At 42.2% G+C, this 27,699-nt stretch overlaps 1 protein-coding gene across 2 annotated transcripts; it reads right to left on the reverse strand.

The window, feature by feature from the left end:
- Nucleotides 1-422: 422 nt before the first annotated feature.
- Nucleotides 423-5,008, reverse strand: pnp5a (purine nucleoside phosphorylase 5a). 2 transcript variants are annotated; one of them, XM_078164641.1, is made up of 6 exons: nt 4,844-5,008; nt 3,907-4,070; nt 2,405-2,514; nt 2,091-2,266; nt 1,779-1,969; nt 423-1,133 (listed from the first exon to the last, which is right to left on the reverse strand). In XM_078164641.1, exons 1-6 carry the CDS (start codon nt 4,864-4,866, stop codon nt 919-921), a joined length of 879 nt encoding a protein of 292 aa, XP_078020767.1. In that variant the 5' UTR covers nt 4,867-5,008; the 3' UTR covers nt 423-918. The 2 variants fall into 2 exon arrangements, with proteins under 2 accessions (XP_078020767.1, XP_078020768.1); XM_078164642.1 differs by lacking the exon at nt 4,844-5,008 and having other exon boundaries at nt 2,405-2,516; nt 3,909-4,081.
- Nucleotides 5,009-27,699: the final 22,691 nt, after the last annotated feature.

Raw genomic sequence — 27,699 nt, forward strand, 5'->3', positions numbered from 1 at the left:
TTTTTTCGCTCTGTGTGGTAACATTGCTAGAGGAAATATCAAAAAGGCTGGGCTGTTGTCGTACAGTTGTCTACGGCAGCAGATTGCTCTGTGTTCCTATTCGTCAGTGGTACGGCGATAACGGGAGAAGTCGTAACCATCAAAAAGAAAATCAAACATACTAGACTTTATGTCGGAAAGTTGTGAGGCGTCCCAGATGTGGCACCAGTTGTCATCTGCTATGACACAAAGGATGACATGAAGCAATGGATTATTGCACATGACACGAGCCGACACCGCATGTCGCTGCGTCGGGCTATAATCGGGCTGATATCAGGCTGATATCGATATTATTTGTTTGGTTGTGATGAGTAGATCAGTTAAAATGATAAAAAAAGAGGTTCCCCTCCACACCCCGAAGAACGACACAAACAAACTTAATATAGTAATAAATAGTACCTTTAGTAACAACATTCATATTAAAAAAACAACCACAGTAAAATACATTAAGTCCACGAATGTACACATTTCAACAACATCATAATATTAAGATCTTTACAGCAAATTTTTTGCTCATTGTTAAGTTAAATTGCAGACATTTATACAAGCTGATCACATGTTTTAAGTTAGAACAAATACATCTCATTTAAAATGATACAAAAAAAAAGTTTTCGTCAGGTAGAGGAATGTAAGATGTCATAAGGTACAGTGACGTGAAAACAAACGATGTGTGCGTTCTGTATTTCTGTATATATATTCTGTATATATCTATGTGAGATTTCTGAAAGGACTTCTCTTTTAGCATCTTTTGACCTAAGACTAAAAACAGCCCGACTGCTCACCCAAATACTAAACTAAGTGGGCTTTTCTTAGGCAGAATAGCATTAAATATAAACCACTTTCAGTCTCCGTCATAGCTTCTGACTATCATGGCGTCTCTTAGGCGTAGTTGTTGTGCTCGATCCTGGTCACCATGGCGGAAACCAGCCGCTCCAGCTGCTCCGCTCGCTGCTTGCCCGTCTGAAGGACCTCCTCGTGATTGGCCTTTTCCTCGCTGTCGTAGTCCATCACTGCCTGGTTGGTGATCAACGAGAGGGCGAAGACGCGCATGCCGCAGTGACGTGCGACGATCACCTCGTGGGCTGTGCTCATGCCTGGCGAGGAAATTAAAACATCGGGATAAATATTAAAGATACCATAATAGATACAACAGAAATAATAACCTCCTGAACAATGAACACTGAAGGGATTCTAACAGGGAGAAGTTTCAGCTGGTCGCAAGTTTCATCACCTCACAATAATATATCGATTATTTGAACAACAATACAATATTTCCTGATATCTCAAAGTCTGGCACAATGCTTTTACATTTAAATTTGATTCATTTTAGGGTCCTGCGATTGATATGAGACAATTTCAATAAATATCTTTTTCTTGGCTACTTGTCATCATCTGCCTGGCGCGAGACTGCTAGCACTGTTTGAATGTTTGGGAAGGAGGTGTGCTTGGATGAAAATGGTGTCACTAACATGCTATGGGAATTTCAAAATAAATTTGTATCTCAAAGACGATGACATGTATCAGTGTTCTCAATTTGCGTTGATAAGATCGGATCGTTGGTCATGGAATCGATACATCAATGAATCGTCACACCCCTAACTGCTAGATGCCACTAAATCCCCCGAATCTTACACACTGCGCCTTTAAGGGTCTGGTTTTCATATGTCATTGCTGTACCGAAACTGCAACTATGAAATATTCTGTATTTTTGGCTATGACGTCCATGAAACACTACTAACCGACAGCATCAGCGCCCAGTTTGTGCAGCATACGGCACTCAGCAATGGTCTCGAACGAAGGTCCTCCCAGCACGCAGTAGACGCCCTCCTTCAAGAAGTCTCCGAAGCCGAGCTCCTGTCCCACGTCCATGGCCATTTGCTGCAGCTCGCGATCATAGGCATCGGACATGCAGGGGAAACGCACACCAAACCTGTGAGAGGAAGGAGTTGAGAGATGGTTGGAAGGTTTAGTGTGTGTAGAGGCCAAAGGAGAACTAAGTATCTGCAAACATGTTAAATAAGCCTAGTTAGGGTGCAGGAAACACATCCTACCTCTCATCGTTGGGTCCAGACAGCGGATTGTTGCCAGCGAATCCGGGCATGTTGATGTGGTCTTTGATGATCATGACGTCTCCCACCTTATAGTCCTGATTGAGGCCTCCGGCTGCATTGGTCAGCATCACCGTCTCCACGCCGAGCAGCTTGAAGATGCGTATAGGCAGTGTAATCTGGAAGCACACACACACATACAGTACATAAGATATTATGTAACCACTCAGCAGGGACTTTGCTCTTTCAGCAGCATTCTTTAAAGGCCACACATTTTATGGCAATTTTCTCCTCAAGCGTTCGAACAGCGCACACACCTTCCAGATTGGGTAGCCCTCATACAAGTGGAAGCGCCCTTGCATGCAAACACATGGCCTCCCCTTTAAGGTGCCGAACACCAGCCGACCAGCATGTCCGTGCACTGCAGGAAGGAAACACAAACCAGTCAGTAAATATCAACAGCATATGGAAACCAGTCCAGACATTCTTTGTAGTTAAACTCGGAGGTGGGAGCAAGTCATTGTTTTGAAAGTCACAAGTAAGCCTCAAGTCTTTGCACTCAAGTCCGGAGTCAAGACTGACAAGTCCCAAGACCTATACGAGCAAGCCTCAGCAAGTCATTAGATCTCTTCAACACATGTAAGTCCAATTTTAAATTCACAAAAATCACGATTTTTAAAATGTTCGTTCATTTGTTAAGCAAGTTTGTTAAAAAGCTCCTTAGCTGTTAAGCTAATGTTAGTTAAGCATTAGCTTGTTAACTATGTTAATATTCATCTCAACTTACTGTTCTTTGTGCAACCTTAAATGTGGAATTCGGGTCTACACATTGTGCATACTGCAGTTTGTTTTTATGTTAACGACTGTGTAGTTTTTGTACGTGAACAAAATTATTATCATTATTATTATTATATTTTTCCATCTGGGGCTCAGTAAAATAATGTTAGTTCTTAATTGTTCTCTCCTGCTACTTGATTGGATGTTGGTTCAAACTAGGGGACTGTTCGGTATTTATTAGGGGGGGGAGGTGGCGCATAAAGGGGAGGCATGTCAAATATTTTTTTAAGCACTAGGGAGGCACTTCTGTTTTTTTATTTTGTCGTAGGGGAAGGGCATATAACAGATGCAGATGCAGATTTTAAAAGAAAACATGCCTTTCAAAACCGGCCGGCGGCAAGTTTCCTTTAAAGATCGATTGGATTTTTAAATTTTTAAACAGTCCCTTGGACACATTTTGTATGACAAATGCTTCTGTCAGAGAAAAAACAACCAGATCTGAGCATAAAATAGTAATATTTCATCCAAATCACTATCAAACATAATAGGGTAAGTTTTAAAAATGTAATAACTAATTTATAGTAGAGGGAGGGTCATTTCTGCACTCAAGGAAAAATGTTTGTGGCTTCGGGGAGGCTCAAGAAAAAAAATTAAGTAACACCACAGAGCCCCCCCCCCCCCCTCCCCCCCCCCCCCCTCCCCTCCCCCCACCTCTAAATAAAGAACTGTCCCTAAATGGATCTGGGAAATTAAGTGTCAACTTGCTGGGAATTAATAGCTGATTCAGGTAATGAAGGGAAAGTTATTTGATTTGTGTTATACTTTTAAATAATTTACTTTAAAATCCTTGGACTTGGGGGAAGGTATCAACTATTTTAAGTCAAAAGGCTTGAGTCCAAGTGAAGTCACGAGTCATTGGTTGAGTTGCAAATCTTGATATTGTTAAGGCAAAACTAAAGTCATCAAATCTGAGACTTGAATCAGACTTCGATTCCAAGTCATGTGACTCGAATCCATGTCTCTGGTTAAACTCACCGGTGCTTCTGTGGAAAGTTTGGGATGTCCTTGTAGTTAAAGGCAACCTGGTCCTTCAACATGTCAGCCAGCCCTCCGAGCCCCGAGCCGCACACGATGCCCACTGTGGGTCGCACATCAGTCTGGGCCAGCAGCCAATCAGCAGTGGCCTTGCATTCGTCATAGGTGTAGCTGGATGACATAAAAAAAAGGTCCAGGGTCAAGGTGACTGCAAAAACTTTTTTCAGACTCAACTCTCTTTGCCTCCTGATTCTTTAAAGTATCACGTGATGTGGTCATTATAATCAGATTACAGGATGAGAGAGTTTTTTCTGGGCAGCAGACCTGACCTGAGAAACTGCTACTAACTAAGGAAGATGACTTGAAGGGACACACATATTCCTGTAGTATCACGCCTCATGCTCTTCAGTGGTGTCACACAGCACCTTTTTATTTGTCTGCTGAATTGAGAGATTACTCTCACCCATCCACTGTGATTTGTGTAATTCCTTTGATGTGACAAAACTGCTGGTTTCACCCCCACCCAAGCATGGATTAATGGATATACATGGCTTTGCTCCTAAAGACTTTGCTATAGATAAAGAGTTCCTTTTCATTTTACTTTATTAACACCTAAAAAACATCATAAAGTTAAATAAAGTTGAAGTGAAAGTCAAGGAATATTGATGTTACTAATTGTCTGATCAGTAAAAATGTGATATAAAGTGCAAAAGACACAGTTAAATTCCATCTCTGACTCCCTAAGGAATAACTGAATGGTTTTTCATTTAAGACTCGCCGCCCACAGAGCATGTGCGCATTTCTTTTGGCCCCAAGCCAAACATATTGTTTTACCCACAGCCCTGACCTGCCCATGAAGGGGGCCATGTGTTCAGCAGCATGGGAAGAGGAAAGCTGAAAGTACAGTCAGTTCAAATCAAAATTCATATCAAAAGTGTACTCACCCTTTGGTGGCCTCTGGAAACATTGCAGAAGTTTAAATAAGTGTTATGAGTTGGTAAAAAGAGGAAATGTGCACTTTTTAGCGCAGAAAATCAAGTTCCAGTGTTGAATCAGAGCCCAGCTGTTGAAATATAACTTATTACAGAAAAGCTGAGGGAGAAAAAAGTTTTAAAAATATAATCTCAAGTTTTTCAGGTGTTGAGTCCTGTGTAGGTCTTCTGTCTTGTGTGTGGAGAAGAGGCGCAGTCGCTGGGTTTATTATAGGCAAAGAGCCACCCCCCACCCCTCCTTCTGCTCAAAGTGACGCATGTGTATGCAGCAGCCTCATTGGCTGAGTGGACACACCTTCATAATAGAGAAGAGGAAATATATGTGTATGTCCTGCTGGACAGCCCCCACCCCTTTCATCCCCCTCCTTCCCAGCAGCAGCAGCAGCAGCAGTGTCCACATAAACCTCTTTACATCCTGTTCTCCACATCATGGTAACAGGAAATGATTGCAACATCCCCTTAGCAATGATCAGCTTTTTGTTGATCAATACTGCAGGTATTCTCCCAGACATGATGTGCATTTTCAGCATGACTCAGGTATTGTTTTGAACATCACGTGTCTGATGTGTCCATGTGATTGTTGCCCCTTTTCTCGCCATCAGGAAGTGTTTACATGGAATATGTCTTCACATGACTTTTAACCTCCATATACCTGAGCCTGAGTACTATGCTGGAGCCTGCTGGGAATTGATAGTTGATTAAGGAAATGAAGGGAAATGAACTGTTTTGTGTTACACACATTTAAACCTTTGGACTTGAGGGAAGGTATCAAGTATTTTCCAATCAAATGGCTCATGTCCAAGTAAAGTCACGAGTCACTGGTGTTAAAGACGTGTTGCAAGTCTTTTGTGACTTTGTCAGGTTGGGACTTAAGTCATCAAATTTGTGACTCGAGTCAGACCCGATACTAAGACAACTCATGGTTGGTCCAAATGTACAGTGAATTTCTAGCACAGAGCTTTTATTTTGAAGTGTTGTTTCCTGCTGTGGAGTGAGTAAATAAAGGACAGCTACCTCACAGAGACAGCAAACTAGCTTGATGACAAACATAGGTATGACGTGGAGTACATTGAACTGTGTAGGCCTTGGACGAATGACCAAGGAGAAATCTGGACTCCATGGCAGGACCAGTTGCAGACCACTGCTGTAACTGAGCGTCAGAATTGTGTATTTGACAAAGTATATAATAAAATGTACATTAAACTGTTTGGTCCTCTGAGAGTCCTTTGAGCAGTAGAAGTTATAGGTGTTTTCACCCACTTTGAATTCAGTAGAGGGAGCTTTTAAATGTGAAGTGCCTTGTTGAGGTCTGGCTTTCAACACTTTGATATGTGACTTTTCAAATAACATGAGCTCCAAAAGGAAAATCATCTGTGTGTTGAGCTGCAGATGCTTTGATTTCTTTAAAGGCAAAACTAAGGGATTAAAAAATGTTGACATATAACAAAAAGACTCACTAACAAGGATGTGGGTGGCTGGGTGGTGCAGTCGACATAGAGCCTACGCCGAAGCCTACGCTGTAGCCTGATGTGCACCTCCCCAGAAATATAACTACCTGTCGTGGTGACACAGACCTCCTGTCTAGTTTTGTAAGCTGAAACCATTTCCCTCAGTAGAAACAAAGCTTTTATTTACTTTAATTTCACCGACAAAAAAACAATAAATTGTGGAGACACTAAATCCTCCACAAAAATAGCATTTTAAGTCCTGTGTGTGATTTATCCTGACTTCATATGAGAAGAGGAAAAGTGTGCTAGCTGCTAGGCTAATTTATACAATGTAAAATGCCATTGGCTTGTGCTAATAACGTTAGCATGTAATATTTGTTTGGAAAATGAGTTTAGTATAAGACAGTTGTTTTGTCAGTGAACCCTGTGAGTTGTAATAGAGCCGAATTTTGTAATGTTAACTTTGTTAAATGTTGCTAAGTTGTTAGGTCCCCAACAGGATGAGCGGTTACAGAAAATGAATGAATGAATGAATAACAAGAATGTGAAGGGATGCATACAGAATAGAAGGGATTGCTAAACGACACCGTCCATGACGTACCTTTGAAACGATTTTTCCAGTCCATTCATCAAGTGTTCAGGACATTTTGTCATTAGATTGCAACACATGACCATCATGTGTGTTTTTGTTATTGTTGCCAGTAAGACTGTACACTGACACACCTCTTTTGGAGCATGTGTGTGTTGTAAATGAGGCAGATTACAACCAGGAAGTCATAAATAAACACTTCATTCTTTTGATGGTCTCATTTATGGCCTCACATTGAACTCGTGGGATATTTTCCAATAGTACACACACAAACACACACACTCATAATCACGAGGAATGTCACCTGGACTCAATGTCCTGTAACTGATGGGCTGCAATAAATGTGAAACGGAACGAGACATTTAGTGGAGATGGACACACATTCAAGAAGCAAGCCAAGTGTGAAAGAAAACACATAAGTACCTTTGGTATTTTTGATTTGGGGGTGAACTGTCCCTTTAAAGACTTGCGTCAGTAAAAGAACATTAAGTACCACCAGCTAAGTGTAATCAATACTACCAGGACAAAGTATTCAGGACAGCTCTTTTATTTGGCTTTTATCAACCATGCTGTTATGCCCACTCTTGGGCAGCCCTGTAGGGCAAACAGAACTCCACCATTGATCCAAAATAACCACATAAACACCTTTAAAACAAATCCATGGGATTTATTACAAATAAAACAAGCAAACAAGACAACAACAATGCCAGGCTGAGAGGCAGCAGCACCAGCAGTCCCCACACCAGAGGCCTCTCTCCTCTGCTGCTGGCACAGGAGCTCGTTAGCACCTCCTCCATGCCAGGTGTGATGCACCTGGTTAGGCAATGGAGCACACCTGGAGGGAAAAGGGACAGCAGCACAGAACACATACAGCTGTACCACATGCTTTAGAGGAATAGTGTGGAAGATTTTTTTTTTTTGGGGGGGGGGGGGGGTTATGCCTTGTTTCCACTTATGTATGTGTACAGAGACGAGGCAGTCCATTCATTTCTATGGGAATCTCCATGATATCTGATGTGCCTGCGAAACTTGGTAATATTTCGGTCTGGAATTTGCCTTGAGAATGTTAAAAAATGTAACTTTTGCAGTGGATTTCAGAGAGACCGTATGACAGTGTGCTAGCTAACTGACTAACAGATGATGTTCTTCAGTTCAGTTGCCCGTGTTACTGTCAGGTGAGTTTGTGTTATTAAAAAGAACTTGTTTATCTGGTTTTAACACATCGTGAATCTGAGTTATGTTATTCTGCTAAAATATGTTTATACATTATGTACAGTCAGATTGTCATTATGACTCGTTGACTCGTGGAGGGAGCTCGGAGTAGAGCCGCTGCTCCTTCACGTCGAAAGGGGTCAGTTGAGGTGGTTCAGGCACCTGATCAGGATGCCTCCTGGGCACCTCGAGTTAGAGGTATTCCGGGCATGTCCCACTGGTAGGAGGCCCCGGGGCAGACCCAGAACATGCTGAGGGGATCACATATCTCGTCTGGCCTGGGAACGCCTCGGTGTCCCCCAGGAAGAGCTGGAAAGCATTGCTGGGGAGAGGGACGTCTGGGGTGCTTTGCTCAGCCTGCAGCTGTTTACATACAGTCTCTTTCAAAATAAATGCATTACGTCAGTACAACATAATTTTTCCTTCAACAACATACGTACACGATTAGGTTTAGACAACAAAAACACGTGGTTAGGTTTAGGAAAAAAGAACAGGGTTTGGAATCTTACGGGACAGGAACACCACTCCCCTGGGTGAAAGTTATGGTTTGTTGGACCCATCCACCACCACTCCCACCCACCCTTCCAGGCCGCCTTAACTGTCATCCTTGCCCTGCTGCGTTTCCCCCTGATGCCGCCGTGCGCCATTAAAGTATAACAGCAACCGGCTGCGTATCATGCCGACATTAAAGGACGCCTTTTTCGTTGGTTTCTGATGCCACAATTCACTGCCCAAGCGCTGGATTTCAACGACTTCGTAGTGAGACCGGGCTCATTGAAGAAGCAGGTTAAGTTTTTACAAAGCTGATTTTTTTTTAGCAACAGAGCTCCACCCATATTGTCTGATTCAGATTCTTTTGTACTGAAGCTGCTGGTTGACAATATTTTGCGCAATGTTCAACGTCTTTAAATTCGACCAAAGTAAGTATTCATTGTTATTTCAGAGAGATGCATTCTGGTCAAAGTGAAAAAGCCTCTGCTGGAAAAGCAGCATTTTACATGAAGTATCTACTCACTGTTTAAATTGCTCCTGAAACCTCTCAGCCTTCACATGTGCATCAATATTAGGTGTGCAAAGTCATCTAGTTGGCCAGATTGACCCCTGAGCTGTATGTTTGACACCCCTGGGCAAGAGAACTTGTTTTTGTGTTTCTGGCCTAGTTCTGCATCATCGATCTGCTGTATATCTCATGCATTTGAGGACACATGGCAGGTGTCCTCAGAAATATGACGGTGGCGGAGGTTACAGCTGATAACCACTTGGTGCACTGTCCTTTTCCTGTTTCCCTGTGTTAATCTGTCAATATATTTTAGTGTTATCTCTCTTTGTTTCTGACGTTTTCTTGTCTCTGTTGTTTATGGGCCACCCAACTCCCTGACGAGGAAGAGATAGGGAAACAATGTCAGCGCAGGACTCCCAGTCTGAACTTATGTGTGTACTGATAGAAGAGCTTCTCAGAAAATCATTTAGACGAAAATGCAAACTATTAGACCATTTAATGCTCATGTCAGTTACAGGACACCACAGACTGCGGGGTCACAAAAACTGCGAGCACAGGGTGTCAGACTTACGTAAGAAGAAAACTATTTAACAATGATTACATAACACCCCACCCCCCTTTTTGGGGGGGTTTATTTGTAAAAGAAATAGAGGAAAAAATGAAATGACACAATGATAATGAAGAATGGCATGTTCTCAAATGACCAACAGTGAAACACGTCTAGTGAAGAGCAAACTGTAATCATTAACAAGTAAGCCCATAATTTACCTTTGCCTTGGTTTACTTCTTTTGGATCACACAGGTAAACACAGACCCAAGAGGGTCCCACCAAGGGCTTATCAAACACCAGCCAAAACACGGGGAGAGCCTTCATCACAACACACAGCCTGACGTCGATGGACCTTGAGTTGTTTTTTTGGTGTTGACACATAAGAGGGCAGTCAACCTTGGTGCGTATTATGATTTCCTTGCAAGTCAGCCAACCTTCCGTTTGGGTTCTGTCGTCTTCATATCGCTTGTTCTTTATAAGGACAGCTGTTAACTTTGTCTGATAACATGGTGGCAGTTGTTGACCCGCTGATCTCTTCACTTGTCCCCTCGGTTACAGCCGACACGCCTTTGGCTCAGCCAATGAGTGGGGGCCGTCTGACTGCAGCATGACGGCCCACAGTAACCTGTTTACCTGTTCCTCCGATTTTACAGGACTGTCAATAAAAAGGTTAATAAAGATTCTCCTAACATTGACGCTGATGGTAGCAGGAAATTTACACAGAAACTCTCACTTTAATCTGACATTTATTTAAAGGTTTTTCATGCCATTGTACTTGATGAAAACAGACACTGGACAGGCATGGGATACGATGTCAGCAGACCCTACGAGTTTGTCATGTCACATGCATCCCGACATGCATTCCACACCAACCATCTGCCGTGTTCGATGTGATTTGCAAAGCTGCCAGAGCTAATGCAAGCTGAGATTTTTCACACGGTGAAGTTCTGACTTGAAATGAGACAGCTTTAAGGATAGACATGCCATCATGTCAGATCTGCTGAAAGGTCCTGTCCTTGATCCTTAAGTCTTAAACCAATCCCCAGTCTTGTACAGTTAGGAAATTCTGGAAAAGGTTGTTCTGATGCAACTTGCAAAGCTTCTCTTTGGCAATAACATCTTGTGAAGTGCCAGATGGGTTTTTAGAACTGAAACTGCTGACTCGTTGTGTGTCCTTCTTGACCTTAAGGGTACACTCACACATGACCAAAATTAACACGAATGTTCGTCACTAATTCACTTCTGTTCAGTGTGAGCTAAGGGGCGGATAAAACATTCGCATTCCGCGGAATTCAACTTTGATGAACTTTCACTGGCGAAATCGCAGCTTCAAACAAATCCAAGGAAGTATATGGAGGATACATTGATTGTTGTCGTATTTAACCAGCTGATATTGTTTGATATCAACCATGAAAAATAAAAACTATTTTTTCTCAGACCTTGAACTCAAACCACTGTGTTGCACCTACCAAAATATATAATTTAATAATTAAATGGATATCGTAAACATGCGGGCGACTAGTTCCACAACTAGTTTACACAGAGAATTTAACTATTTTTTTGGCATCATTGTTTTTCCTATCAAACATAAAATAGTTTGGACGTGTATTCCTGGGAATACTGTGTCCCGGTGTAAACCCTAGTACTCACCAACACCACTAAACGGACTCTGATATTTAAAATTGTTGGAGTTAAAGGCCTAACACACCCACACATAACACACCCTCATGTGATTTAATATATTTTGGCTGATTAGATGTCTCTAAGGACTGTGTGATTGAGTACAGACTTTTGTTGATTGACATCTTCATTACCCTCTGCTTAGCTTTATAGCATAGATGTGTTTTACATGCCTCTCTCTGGTTTATTGCCGGAAAGGTCCTTTATAGATACAGATAACCTCAATTGTATTGACTGATAACAGCATGTTACAGACAGTGATTACTAAACTGTGTGACCCTCAGAAGAGCAGCTTGGTCTTTTGGGTGCGTGGTGACATGAGAAGTGGTTGAAACGTCAGAACACAGACCCAAATACAGTTCCCATACCCCTACTCTTTTCTCTCAGTCTGTAGCAGGTTCTTATCTTTTACTTTGTCCCATATTATTCTTTATGTTTGCTCTGTAAGTGCAGACACATAAAGCACAGTGTGCATTTAAGGTTGGGCAACAAAAGACCCAAGTTATCCTTTTGCTTGGCCTTGACACTTTTTGGAGCTGTACAAAATTGCTCCCAGTGTCCTTCAAGCAAACATCCGCAGTCGCTGCAACAAACCTACATAACTTAAACTAAATATTGATCTTCTGGGACAAATTGTGTGCAAGAGTCAGACTTTTTGGGGACAATGGATGTCCTGTGGGGCAAAGGTATCCACATTTGTAGCGATGCAAAAAAACCCAACTCTGAAAGTTCCTTTATGACCCTAAGGGTGCTTTCACACCTGCCCTGTTTGGTTTGTTTGCCCCGTAAGTGCGGTTCATTTGGGCAGGTGTGAACACATCAATCACATTCGGGTGCGCACCAAAACAATCAGATCAAGACCTCCTTAAAGAGGTGGTTTCAGTCTGGTTACAAACAAACTCCGGTGTGGTTTATTTGTGGCGAGAACATGTTCCTACCTTGATCCGAACCGCCTCCTCCTGTACTGCCTTAATATACATCAAAACATTGCTCTCTAGTTGGAGCTGCGCCTCATTTTCAAACTGTATGGTTTGACTAAAATGAACAATGACAGCAATATAGTCCACGATAAGCAGTGCTAAAATCAACCTGTGTAGGTGTCCCTCCAACTTTGTAACATAATAAGTCCCTGATTCAGACCAAAGCAAGACAACTCTAGGTCTGAAAGCACCCTAAAAACACTTGACTGTCAAGTCAACAGCTATCACTATTGAAAAAAGTATGGTGTATTTAAAGGTCCTGTGTGATTTAGGGGGATGTTGCTACATCCTGTCCTGCCACATAAAATTATGTTCTGTTGCTCCCCATATTTCCTCAGTGTTTCCTGTTTCATTTTGGTCACTTGCCTCTTGTCTCATTTCAGATCCACCTCATGTCTCGTTTCTCGCCTGTGTGATTGCCTGCCCTAACCTAATGTGTTGCACCTGTGTCTCAGTGTATGTAGTCGTCTGTGTCTTTCCTTCCTTCTGTGTCAGATCTTCTTTACCTTACTGTGAGAGTTCCATCAATTTGTCTTAGTATTCTCAGTGTGTGTTTATACCTTTGCTTCTCTTTTTTTACCTGCAGTTTGCATGTTAATGTGGATATCTTTGCCCATTGGTCTGATTGCCTGTGTACTGTCTAGAGTCTGTTTTATTGGCCCATCATTAGTTTGTGTCTGACCGATACATTTGAAGATATGGAATATAATCTAAGTATGTTTTCTCTAGGGTATATTTGCCTGAAAATAAGAATCATAGTGTTTGTTTTTGTCACCTTAACATGAGACGTTTATATCTACATAGGGAGCAGGTCCTTGTCCACGGTGTCTGCCATGTTGCCCTGCCATGTTTCTATAGCCTGAGTGTCAGACTGAAGCTGCCAGAACCTTCAGTCTGACATGGCTTCCATTGAAGGCGATTTACAAGGGGGAGGGAATTTGATTTTTTCCCTAACCAATCAGTAGAGATCAACAACTCACCCAGAATCTGACGTCATTAGTATCCATGCCTCGGGGGTGCCGAAAACAAGCAAGCATTGCCCGTTTAAAATGTCTCCGTCGTTGTGCACGCTCAGCTGCATCGCCGTTAAATCCAGTTTAGCAGCTTCCTTAATTTGGTCCTCCATTAACGTGAGTATAGTGGCGAAATACCTCGATAGCATCGTTAATGTGGTCTGTAGGATCTGTAGCGGTCGCCATTGTTGCTATCCTCACCAGTTACCCACCGGCGTACAGCTTGACATCAGCGTGGCGCTGATTGGCTAATCGCTAGACTGCCGGCGTTCATTGGTCCGTCCATCGTTTGGACGAGATAAATCACAAATTCATTGAAGTATGCCAGACCAGAGATGCAAGCCTACTCAGTTGAGTGGGCGGGGTCTATGGTCTGGAACCAGGCTAATGTTTCTACAGTAGCCCAAAACGGACAAACTAAACACTGGAGCTAGGTTGAGCTATTCATAAAAACCTCCTAAACAATGAAAGATTTCTAATTGAGAGAAGATTAAGCTGGTTGCTTTGGGGGAATTTTGTTGTGTTAGCCTTGGTCAGTAAAGGAAATGGATGATAGTTAAGGTGTCAGTCCGGTCAGCAGAAGGCCTAAAAGAGGCCTCAAGGCCAGTCTACTTGACCTTTGTTATGAACGCACTCCATCTATCATTTTTAGTTGTGGCGGAGGGAGAACAGCTGCCCAGATAACGCTGCCTAGCTCCGTTGCCATGGCTCTCAAGGTTAAGGGAAAGAGTGATTGCCCTGTGCCCCAGGCTCAACAGACAAGAGTCTCTTTTAGATATGTACATTTTGTAAGAAACAGTAGAGATGATTTAGAGCGAACCAGGTGAGTGTGCTTGTTGTTTAAAGTTGGTGTTAGAGCCATTTCTAGCACCACCTGACCTGGCATCTCAGGAACCTTTTATTTAAGGCAGGTGTGCTGAATGGAGTGGAGGGTGGAAGATGCCGCAGGGTTACAGTTTTTAACCACCGTGTTTTTGGTTAATCTTAGTTTTTTTGTCGTTTGATGAAGTCGTTTAATACCCCATTGATCTGAACTTTGTTTTTTTGAATGCTACAATCAAGACAATCAGTTCATAGTGTCATCTTGCAACTCTTCATACATCCTGCAAATCAATTCTGAAACCAACCGACCTGGATCATCAAACAGTGAGTAAAACTACACCAAAGACAGTGAGTTCATCATATCTCTTGTTATGACATCTGTGGGCGGCTATTTTTTAACTTATTTGGAAGCCGCAACAGTTAGTAACCAATACAAACTTCACAAAGCCATAGATCCAGACAAAATAACCTTATTTGGAAACGTGATGTAACTCGCAAGGGAATGCTGTTTGGGTTAAGATCTGGGCAAGGACACCCTCAGAATCTCTGGACGGCACACATTGTGTTACATTCTGTATGTTGAGCTGTGACTCTCCTCGATTGTGTCTTCATTTAATTCTGTGTGTGATCCGTCAAAGTCTCCTGATGTCAGCTATTAAATCATCAGCTCTGAAAATTCTTCAGCAGTTGCAATCTGCAGTCCTCACCGCAAGATGCCACTAAATCTTTTTAGGTCTTACATACCAGCTCTTTAAACTATACCCAACCCTACAAACAACTCTGGTTATATGTCGAATATTTAGACTGTAGACTTCACCTGTGGTGTAGTGGAGCGTATACACAGGTAAACGATGTATACTCACCTCTTTTTCTGGGTACACACCCATCTCATCAACTACCACTGTAACACCACTAGAATCCAATCCACATAAAAAATGATACTTGCTCATCTTCTTGAACAACTGAGCGAAAAAAGTTATAAACAGCTGCTAAGAAGCTGCTGAGCAAGACACTGAACTTTGTAGGCAATGCATTCCAATCAAAGCTCCAAGCTGCACGGAAGCATGACCATACGAACTCAGCAAAAATCTGAAAAGCTTTACTCACATGATGTAACTTTCAGGTGCAGTTTATAGATGACTACTTGCTGCTTGCATGTGCAAAAATGTGTTTAAATTGGATTCCGTGTATTGACTGAACTCTGCTGCCGTAAGTACATTGACAGAGCTGTTTGTGAGGTCATGTTTGGTTATTGTATTTGGGTGAAATGGCAACTGTCTGCTTTTACATTTTTGTATCTCACAAAAATCCCACTGAAAATCCCATTACAGCAAACAGAGACTCAGGTCTGGAGGAAATGGGCTCTGCAGCAAATGAAAGACACAAAAAGAATCACAGGAAGTGCAGTGATTTCAGTGTTAGTTGAAGTGTCAGTTCTGAGGGGAGCTGTTTGGTCTCATCTTCACTTTGATGTGGATTTATGGTGTGACATGTTGTCAGCAGTCATATGAGCTGGTGGAGCTGTTCACGAGCTTCTTCATGAGCTGATCTGTGAGGTCAGTGACGGCATGAACAACTGGAGAAAATGTGCGTGGTTGCAGAATTGAAGCCTCACAAGACTTTTCCAATCTCAGCAGTAATTAACGTAAGATTCCTTGTATTGATCTGTGGCGTCACTTAAGGACGGCTCAGACGGATACTGGAGTTTGTACAGAGAGATTTTAAAGGCTTGTGCACATAATTACTGTCGTCATGTTTGCATGTTTATACTGTGCAGCACCCCACAATGAAAATATGTTCCCGAACATGTGCCATCCGGAGTTGGTGGAGACCAAAATAGAGCTAAGAAGAGAGTGAATACAGGACTTATACTCACCAGCTGGCAAAGAACACCACTCCAAATAAGTCCAATCCATGTCTGCCAAGTGTGTAAATGAAGAGTTGGTTGTGAAATCCATCCATCCATCCATCCATCCATTTTCATCTGCTTATCTGGGTTGTGCGAGCAGCAGGTCAAGCAAAGCACCCCAGACGTCCCTCTCCCCAGCAACGCTTTCCAGCTCCTCCTAGGGGACCCCAAGGTGTTCCCAGGCCAGATGAGATACATAATCCCTCCAGCGTGTTCTGGGTCTGCCCCCTGACCTCCTACCAGTGGGACGTGCCTGGAACACCTCTAATGGGAGGCACCCAGGAGGAACCCTGATCAGATGTCTGAACCACCTCCCTTTCAATGTGAAGGAGCAGCGGCTCTACTCCGAGCTCCCTCCAGATGAGGCCTGAACATACTCGGGCGGAACGTACATGGAACGGACTCCGTGTCCGCAAGCCCTGTGGGCGCAAAGCTCAGATTTTATGGCCGCGCGGACTCCACTCCGTGCACCAGTGATTGCTCGGCATTTATTTTTCACATCACAGGGACTTTTCACCGACATTTTTACAGGAAACTACAACGCGGAAGTGCGCTTGACTATGAAAGCCCGAATGACCACGGACATTCCTCGCGGAGTCTGTTCCGCGTACGTTCCGCCCGAGTATGTTCAGGCCTTAAGGCTGAGCCCAGCCACCCCACGAAGGAAACTCATTTCAGCCACTTGTATCTGCAATCTCATTTTTTCAGTGACTATCCAGAGCTCATTAACATAGGTGAGGGTTGGGACGTAGATGGACCAGTAAATCAGAAGCTTCACCTTCAGACTCAAAACTTATATGATTATCCTTTATAGAAAATTACCTAATTAGATCTTAATTAATATACATGTAAATATATCTGTGACATGGATGGATAGATACAGCTCTAACACACACGAATGTCAGACTTTACTCTGCAGTCTTGACACTGTGACCTCCTGAGCAATTACACAGAAATATGACTTCAAATAAAAGTAGAATCACTTGGTCTCCTTATGTCAGTCCTGTAGTAAAACACGTTACATAAGCCTCAAACACTGACTGTGGATCAGCACGAAACCATGACAACTGCTTGTACATTTATGGTGTGTGCCAAATGCCATCAATGTATGACAATCATTGTTAGGAGGATACATTCCTTTAACACTCCCACTATTACATAAACGGCATTGCTCGAAAGGTGCATGTTAGTGACCCTCCAGACAGACTTGGACCTGCTGTCCAGGTTTTAATGACGGGTAGAAAACTTTCTTCTGCACACAGTGCAGAAAATGTTCTTTAAAATGTTTATTTTACCATTTCCTGTATTGCATTGCTATCTATCTTTGTATGTCATAGTATAGGCATATATTGATATATATATGGATATGTTAAAACGTATAATGCAGGATTTATACTTACTTACTGATGCAGACCTGTTTATTTTTGTAAGCTGAAACCATTTCCTTCAGTGGAAACAAAGCTTTTATCTACTTTAATTTCACAGATAAGAAACAATAAATTGTGAAGACAATAAAGCCTCCACAAAAATAGCATTTTAAGTCTTGTGTGTGATTTATCCTGGCTTCATAAGAGAAGAGGAAATCTCTGCTCACCTCTAGGCTAATTTGTACAATGTAAAATGCCATAGACTTGTGCTAATAACGTTAGCATCTTGTTGGAAAACATGTTTAGTGTAAGACAGTTGTTTTGTCTGTGAAATTTGTGAGTTCTAATGGAGCCGAATTTTGTTACGTTACCTTTGTTAAATGTTGCTGTTGTCCCTGGCTTAATATGAGTAGAGGAAAAGTCCACTAGCCACTAGGCTAATTAATACAATGTAAAATGCCATAGGCTTGTGCTAATAACATTAGCATGTTGTATTTGTGGGGAAAATGTGTCCAGATAAAGACAAGTGTTTGTCTGTGAATGCTGCGAGTTATAGTGAAGCTGATTTGTGTACTTGTGTTTGAAATTGTCTCTATTAAGCCATGTTTAATGTGTGTTTAATGTGTGTTTTGAATCAACTAAACTTTACAGCACTTCACAGAAACCCCGCCACCAACTCATGTTGTGGAGGTGTAACTGCAGAGTGACACAGACACGCCACCGTACAAGTATAAATGGGATTACTTCTGTATGAGTCTAAAAATCGTTTTTTTGCATTGTATATCTTTATGTAATTAACAAGAACAAAACAAAACAAACACCAGAAATGTATCTGTGGCAGATGTTTGCATTTTAGTAAGAAATATGAACAAAACTATCCTCTCTACATGCTCTTTTGACAATATTTCCAGACATGAGGGAAAAGTGTTTTACGTAACCTACAGATGGCTAATCTCAAAGGAGATAACGCTGTGAAAACAACCGTGTGACCAAAGACTGGATACAAACAAACAGCTTGGGTTTTTACAGTGACGGTGACACTGGTATGGAGGGTCAGATGTTGCTCAGAAAAATGTTCAACTTACTCATGAGTACTGTAAAAACACAAATGCCTGTATGGATATTTGCTCACATACATTTGTACCATCATACATGTCAGTGTGAGTTTAACAGTGTTTGTTTTTCCCTCCTCTGAGGGACAGGTAGGAGTTTTAGCTTTGCTCTGACTCGGAAGTCAGAGCTGGTGTAAAAGGGAGCTACACATGTTTGTCTTTTTTGTGGCTGTTTGTGGTGAAAATGAATTTCTAAAATCATCTGATGGAGCTCCTTGGTGATAATATTATGGATATGGTACTAAATATACTCGTTGCTCCTTTGAGGTTGCAATACACATAGAGCTCAGGATATATTACACATTCCTCATGCATGTATGCAGCTGTAAAAGTTTGCATCAGTGGAACATTGTGGCCACATGTGAAAACTGAATCATGTGCTCTCATTTTCAAGGACTCTTGAAACGCTACACACTGACCTTATTCACACAGGCGAGGTAAGGGTGGGAAACTCTACCTAGAAGATTATTTTCTGAGACTTCGTACTGCAAAACTGGGTTTCAGATTAAATTCACCAGCAAAGTTAGCTGCCATTCCTGCTCATCTTAGACTCCATGATAGTAAAATGTCTACTGTTTGTTTGTTTCAAAATATTTGAGTAAAATACATCCTATCAACAATGAGCTGGAGGGTGATGATGATTCAAGGGGCACACACGTGGAGAAGGTCCACAGACATTTCCAGATTTTTTTATTAAAAAAAAAAAGGTTAAAGTTATGCATGGTCATTTCAATTAAATTCCAAAGTAACTGATGACACACTAATAGTGTGGGTGTATAGTGACACAGAAGGTCATTTGTGTGGTCAGAGTTATGTAACAGTTGGCCTATGTGACCTGTTTGTCTTTTCAGGCCTCTGTGCCAAGAGTCAGATTTGTGTTGTGCTGCTTTCAGCAATGATCGGATGAGGCATGGAGGTGACATAGGGAGCCAAAGCTGGGAAGCAAATAATGGAGCTCCAGAAAGTGTCTTACCTGAGACTGAATAAGTATTAACACTGCAGTTATAAGTAAAAACTAGTAAAATACAAAACAATGAATGAATGAACATAATCAGAATCATAATTAAAGCTTAACAATATAAGACTATGTCATCAGCATAGAGACCTCATTATTAAATCTTCCTAAGTCTGAAATCCTATTTCATTTAAGTGTAGGATGACATTTAGGGTTTTTGGCTCTTTCAGAAACATGTCTCCTTATCTCATGATAGAGATGTAGCTATTACAGAACCATCCTAATGTATGTTGTGTTCACAATGGGTACGAATAAAACAATCCGAGCAGGTGAGTTACATGTGAATTCAATGTAAAGACACAATTAGACGTAATGCAATGGACGTGACACAAATGATGCGAAATACAAAAGTTAACCAGTGCGAATAAGGTGAGTAGCGGGATTTTGATTATCACACGCTTATTTGCAAGAGCTAAAAAATCTGAACTTCAGCGACCAATTCACGCCACGATAGCCAATCTGCACTGAGATCCTCCAGGAGAGATGACACAGAGGGCATACCAGTGGAGGATATTCATTGAGTCAGCGATTTCATGTGTGTGTATGACACGAGATGTTTGCACATATGAAGTGAGCTAACAAAAAAATATTCTAGAGTTCAAACTTGTGTGATTAACACGATGCAAAAATTCTCATTGTGTTTGGCGTGAACACGATGGCATAGGATGGCATAGACCCTGTCCTAAATTCAAAGTGACTGCCAAAAATGTGTTGGTATTGTAATAACAATAAAGAAGGGGAACACTGTAATATAAATATTAAAAGACTTCTCAAACCCCATGATGATGCTTTAATAATTCCCAGACCATGTACTAATGGGTATATATTTTAGAGCCAAAACAGTGACAGTAAGTTCTGGCATCAAAAGTAGAATTTGGCACTGAAAAAGGGAACATATAAAAAACATTTTATTTTAATTTTTGGATTTTTTGCATTCTGATATGTTTAACCAAGGCAGTGTTTTGATTTTTTTTCTTTGTGTCACTCTTTTTTTCAGCGTTTTTATTTAATTATTCATTATTTATTTATTTATCTTACGTTGACAGTTTTTTTTCACGTTTTGCATATAATCTGCGTACTGCGTACTGCGTACAGTGACATGAAGAAAAAATCAAAAGACTGACAAAGAAAAACACATCAGTATGCAAAAAATATCAATAGAAACAAAAAAACAAAAAAAAAAAACAAAACAATGCATGTTTTATTTTTCTGTGGAACTTGTTTCAGTTCTAATGTTTCCTCTTCAGTGCTAAATTATACTTTTAATGCCAAAACTTACTATCTCTCTATATCAACTGCCAAGATGATTAATTAATAGATATTAATAATTCAAATAAATAATAAATAATTTTGAATTATAATCAACCTCCACTGTGCCTTTGACTCCTGAGATAAAACTGATTTCCGCAGGGGTTGGTGGAATTTGTTGTTACGACTTTTATTCATAGAATTGGACAAAAACTTCATGCAGCTCTAAGATTAACAGGATATTAAGCAGGAACTGTTTCTCAAGATCTTTGACTGAATGCACTTTATTTGGAAAATCAGCAAGAATATAAACAAACCAGTCATTAACATGGTTCAGAAGCTATTTGGCTGCACGGACCACTAATGAATCCGAAGGAAATCTAAGTGACTGAAAGAGAAACTCTGAAAGGCCAAAATAATTTGCTTAACAGGGCACAAACTGCCTTGGATTATCTGACACAGGTTTCGAGACACTGACCTGTTTAACCTGGTTTATCTTTAACAAGCAGCAGCACAGGAATAACAGCTTCTGTTCTGAGGTTAATGTGGCCTCCTGTCACATCCTGAGCAGCAGTGAAAACACATTTTCTCACAGTTATGCAACTGATAGGAAGCGAGGCGAATGATGATCAGAGTGGAGAAAGCAGGGAAATCAGGGATATAAGATACAAGATATTATCATCTGTATTATCATCTGAAGGAGAAACATGATACAAACTTTAATAGAATAACTTTTCGGGTGCCTTTATGTCTGCAGCGATAATGTGCTGACAGACAGAACAGATCAGGTTGTCTTCATTGTGAAAACTTGACTCGACCTCGTGAAGGCAGAAATTAGATGAGCTATTTGCAGCCTGCCATGCTGCAGCGCATTAGATAAAACTGATGGAGAAGGAATCGCTTATTTGTATGTATGTGTATGCGTGTTCCTTTAGATTGAGATAACTGCTTCCTCCTGCAGGCTCTTTAGCAGCACTGGTTTACAAGATTAAAATTTTTTTCTGCACATATTGAGAAAAGTGCTGCCTGACAGATCATAATTAGATACTCTCCAAAACACCCATGCTACACTTTGTTTGATTTAAACAAGTCAACAAAAGCATTTACTCTGCAGGGTCACCAACCAAGCATGTCCCACCCCCAGACACAGACTGGCCAATCACATCGTAGCATCAGGCCGACAACAACACAGCTGTGCTCCATTGACTCTAATGCAGTCGTTTCAGATTTCCTACATTTTCAGGCTGGTTTTGTGGATTTGGAGCTAAATGTTGTGCCTGGGGCACGTCGTGTATTAATGACACTCGTTACCTGGAGAGGTTGGAAAAATATACGTTTCTTCCCTGTTCCAAAAGCAAAATCAGACTCTGAAAAGTGTAGTTAGCTAGCTAGCTACTGAAGATATAGCCTACTGAATGTATACACATGCTGCTCAGTGTACCCTTATACCCTCTATATAAGCATCTGCACTCATTATGGTTCTGACTTACACTTTATCCTCAGGTTTTCCTGTAATTTGTGACCCATCGCTGTGTCACATGACTGGAAATAAGGTTTGAAGTCATAAGATAAAGGCTACATTTTCTTTTTCTAAAAGCAGAACATTGTTTAAACTGCTCATAATTCAATAACAATTAAAAAACACATGATTAAGTCTAAAGAAGGACCAGCCCCCTGTGATTAAAAAAAGACCAGCATGGCACAGACCCGCTCTACTGCTGAGCTACAGCCGAATACATCCCCACTACTGATATCTCCATCACCATCTTGACTGTAAGGGAGCCGGGAAGGTCAGTTATACCACGCAAAGCCCTCAGCTGTCTGCCTGCGACCTGGATTGTTCTGCCCGCACGCTGTCAGACCACACCGGTAGCGTTTAAGAAGCAAAGCGTTTTGCCTGCCTGATTTTGTAGATTTGCAGATTTTCTTTTGTTTTGTGTTTTAATTGGATTTATTGTTGTCACTTCCCTCCTTTTTGTGCTGTAGCCTGCAGACAAACTTAATACTGTTAAAAGTCAACTGGCCTTGCTTCAGAACTAAGGAAGCCTCTTGGATGAGAGGTGGATAGAGAGGATACTGTACCTCTGATGAGTGTGTGTATGACGGATAGCCACCAGATGGAGTTAGAGAGCAATGCTGAACATATCTACCATGCCTTCTGCAACTTCACAGCTATTTTATTTTGGTTTTCAATGTCATGTTTTCCTCACTCATTTTCATTGTCTCTGTGTGATTTTATGAGATTAGCTGAGGAAGCTTTTGAGGCAGCAGGTTGATGTAATACAGCATGGTAAACTCTTCTTCTATGGTGGTCAAACCTGCTTCTTCTGCAGCAGCTTCCTCTCTCTCTGCAGTTTTATCATCAGGAATAATTTGCAGTGTTCTTGTTTTTCTGTCTCTCTGTGTGTGTCTGTGTTTAATGTGGTTTTTGGCTTGTTTGCGTTTGTGTGTGGATTTTCACACTTTTATGTTTTATGTAGTTTTACAAACTAGGTTCAGGAACAAAGACAACGCCTCGAACACATCCCATTTCTGTCCAAAAGTATTCAAACACACCTGATACATTCTCTGTTTCTTCAACACATTTCTTACATCCCACCTTCCCAATCCCTTCTCGTCTCTTCCTTTTTTTCCCTCTGGTCCTTTCTGCGTACAGGAGCCAGCGGGAGCTCTGTCCGAAGCTGAGTCCACAGGGAGACAACCCCCCCCACTCAGTTTCAACTTCCTGGATCCCTCCTGCGTTCCTGCCTTCAAGCAACACATCCATCATCGCACCGCCCATGACCCTGAGACTCAGCCTACATACCTCAGCCTTCATCCCTTGATCCGCATCCTGTGATCCCTAATCTTTCATCCTTTCATCCCTTCGACTGTCATCCCTTCATCCCTCATCTATTTGACCCTCAACCCACATTTATTCATCCCTTACCCTTCACCCCCATCCCTCCATCTTCATCCTTCCACCCGCACCCTCCATCTCTCGACCCTTAGACCTTGGCCCTCATCCATTCATCCCTCACCCTTCCCCCATCCCTCCATCTTCATCCTTTCATCATGCTCCCTTCATCCCTTGACCCTCAATCTTCCATCCCTCAATCCTTATCCTTTTAGGCTCTAATCCCTTGATCCTCATACCTTCATCCCTCTACCCTTATCCCTTCGTCCTTCATCTCCGACCCTCATCTCTCACCCTTCATCGTACATCCTATTATCTCTCCATCCCTCAATCCTTATCGACTCATTCTCTAATCCCTTGATCCTCATCCTTTCATCCCTCTACCCTTATCCCTTCGTCCTTCATCTCCTACCCTCATCCCCTTATTCCTCGACCCTCACCCTTCATCGTACATCCTATTATCTCTCCACCCCTTAATCCTTATCGACTCATTCTCTAATCCCTTGATCCTCATCCTTTTATCCCTCACTCTTCATCCCTTGATCCTCATCCTGTCATCCCTAACCCTTCATCTAGGCTATTCGTCCTTCAACCCTCATCCCTCAACCCTTTGACCCTCATCCCTTCACTCCCTCATCCTTCCATCTTCATCCCTTCATCCCTCGACCCTTATCCCTTCATCCCTCACCCTTCATCGAACATCCTATAATCCCTTCATCCCTTCATTCCTCACTCTTCATCCCTTGTTCCTCATCCTGTCATCCCTAACCCTTCATCTATTTGTCCCTCAACCCTTCGACCCTCGTCCCTTCTTCCCTCATCCCTCCGTCTTCATCTTTTCATCCTGCACCCTTCATCTCTCGACCCTTATCCCTTCGTCATCCATCTCCAACCCTCATCCCCTTATTCCTCGACCCTCATCCCTTCATTCCTCACCCTTCATCGAACATCCTACCATCCCTCCATCCCTCCATCCTCATCCCTTCATGCTTTCCTCCGAATCCTTCATCTATCATATGCAATAAACCATCTTTATCTTGTGTGTGTGTGTGTGTGTGTGTGTGAAAGTGACAGAATAAAAGCAGAAACAATGGGGGAGGGCAACATGTGTGACGTGATGGAAACACAAACCTTATCCTGGGCCAAGGAGGCATATCAACAAAGAGAGGGGTGGAGAAAAGGAAGATGGAGGTGAATAAAGGAGGGAGCCTTCCGACCGGTCCACATTACACCATCATGTGCTCCTTTCTCTTCTTCCTCCATACCTCCTCTTATAATGTCTCTCCGCTCCACAAACTCCTCCTTCTTTAACGTGTCCTGTCTGTTTGTCATCCTTCCTCCTGTGTCTCATTCTCTCCTTCCCTTCCTCCTCTCCTCCCTTCTTCTCCCTCCTCTCCTGACTCCCTCTCAGTGACAGCTGACCTCTGTGACACAGTTTTCCTAAAACTCTCGCCGCTCTGAAAACAGGGGAGCAACGTCTTGGTTTGTGTTGGTTTAGAGAGGTCACATTCTTTCATACATACATGAAGTGGCTTGAATATGAAGCGGAGCAATATTATGTCTTTATACTGATGGTATTTGATGCAGCCATGTTTATTTTTGGAGGCTGGAGCTCCTTTGAACGACAAAATAAGGTTTTGTTGTTACCAAATAAATGGTTAACCTTGGGTCAAAGACACTGAGGCCACGTCCTTTGTATTGGAGGGTGATGTGATGGTTTTGGCAAAGTGTTACTGTGTGCAACTTACTATTCAAAAAAAAAAATAGGAGTAGAAATAGTCTTGTGTTTGGCAATGATCAGAGGCTACATTAATTTAGTCTGACTCAATGGATATACAATATTTTGGCTGCCATTCTCCCTCCCCTCCACCATTTGCATGTTAGCATTTTCAAGATCCTGTTCGTGACAGGAGTAACAACAACCTCGAAGCTCACAAATTACACACTGAAAACAGCAAGTTTTAAAGAAGATTTAAAGGTGCAATAATACATGCCTGTTTTCTTCTTTCAGATCTACAACAAATAAAACAACTTGTGAATGCAGCTGGGAAAAGCCAAGACTCCATCTCCCAGCCCTTCTGTTTTCTGTCACAGCCAGTCAGAGCTGATTTCCCACATCTTTTGAAACATCTCCAGTCAAATGATTCTTGAATTTGATCCTTTTTGCGCTGGAGGTCGGATCTTGGACAGCCCAGATTCCCCTTCAGATCAGCACATTTTCTGCTGCTGCTGTCTCCGGAGCTGCTCTCCTTCCGGACAGTATGCCCAGTTAGCACAAGCTAACCCAGCAGTAGTGCTAACATCCAACATTAAGCTATTAAACGGTCCCAACAAACTCACACCAATACTGAAACAGTTTGACTCTGTCATTAAAACCGCTAATAACTGTGTAGTAACATTGACCATGTGATGCTAACAGTTAGCCCTGTCACCATGACACATTTTGCGAGGGCACTGTCAGGACCATTCTGATTGGTTTAAAGAAACAAAAACAAGCCGCAGCGTCTTTTCCCCTGAAGCAGAATGATAATAAAGTGATTCCAGATTCTTTCTCAAGTGCTGACACAGCGCTGGCTATGCGAGACTGACTGTCTGTTAATTAGTCTGCAGTGGCACATTGGTCTTTATGTTGCATATGCTACGCCAGTGTGAAAAAGAGATGACTTGGGGTGCTTTTCCACTCTGAGTTGAAGTTTTTCAGCTTGAGGAGTTCAGAGCGCTTGGGAAAAAATGCCAGGCACCTAGAGCTCAGAAGCATGAGGCGCGTTGCAGTGCAAAAACCGCAAGCAAAATGCTTCATTCTCATTAAAAACAATTACAAAAAGCCGCCTCCAGTTGCCAAAATGCTTCCTGTGTGATCTGAGCCTAAATCAGTCTGTGAGATGTGTGAAATTACAGCTCATCATCTCTCTTTGCTTTGCTTCTGTGCATGTTGTTACATCCTGTTCCAGCTGTTAGTTTAGTGTTCTTGTTTTCAGTTTTTCCAGTTAGCATTTCCTGTTTTATTTTGTTACTCAGCTGTGGCTCTGGTTTCAGATACAACACTTAACCTGCCTCCCTTGTGTATTTAGTCTGTGAGCGCCTCTTGGTCTGCACCAGTTCATCTCTACTGTGTATGTGTCACATGTGCGTCCCCAGTATTATTCACCCTGTCTTTCAACTACTTAGAGCTAACACACTGATGTTAGCATGTTAAGGTAAGGTACATCATTTACCATGTTCATAACCTTAGCTTTTAGCATGTAGCAGGTATACATCAAGGCTTTACTCAACTTGCTCTTTTTTGGAGTTCCATTAGCAAAAGTTGTGGATAGTACCTGGTACTTTTGTGGTACCGCCTCAGTCAAGGTTCCATGCAAGGTGGTGGAGTAAAAACACGGCAGTAGCGCTTGTGTGACACAGGACATCCTACACAAACCCACCCACCCACCAATCGCAGAGCTACCTTCAATAGTGACTGCAATTTTTTTAATTTAAAAATGTAACCACCTGCTCAGTTGGTGCTAAGGGGCCCAAAGTGTGCCAGGAAAATATCCCCCACACCATTACACCACCAGCAGCCTGAACCGTTGATACAAGGCGCCAAATTCTGACCCTACTGAATGTGGCAGCAGAAATCCAGACTCATCAGACCAGGCAACGTTTTTCCAATCTTCTATTGTAGGCTGACCAAACGTCCTCTTTTGCCCGGACATGTCCACTTTTCACGTCCCGTCCGGGGCGTCCGGGGGGGTTTTATAAACTTATGATAATGTCCTGTTTTCCGTGTGTTTGTGTGTGTGTGTGTGTGTGTGTGTGTGTTAGAGTGCGGCACAGGCCGCATATTTCTGCCGAACCCGAACCAAGCCTGACATTAACGACCAAAGCACTGAGTTTGTGTCACACAGTTGTTACGGTTACAGGCTATTTAACAGGCCGGGCGTGCGCCGTGGGTGCTCAGCGGAGAGGGACTCTGTGTGTGAGATGG

Source organism: Epinephelus lanceolatus, chromosome 22 (genome assembly GCF_041903045.1).
Source record: "Epinephelus lanceolatus isolate andai-2023 chromosome 22, ASM4190304v1, whole genome shotgun sequence".
In the NCBI taxonomy this organism is placed as follows: Eukaryota; Metazoa; Chordata; class Actinopteri; order Perciformes; family Serranidae; genus Epinephelus; species Epinephelus lanceolatus.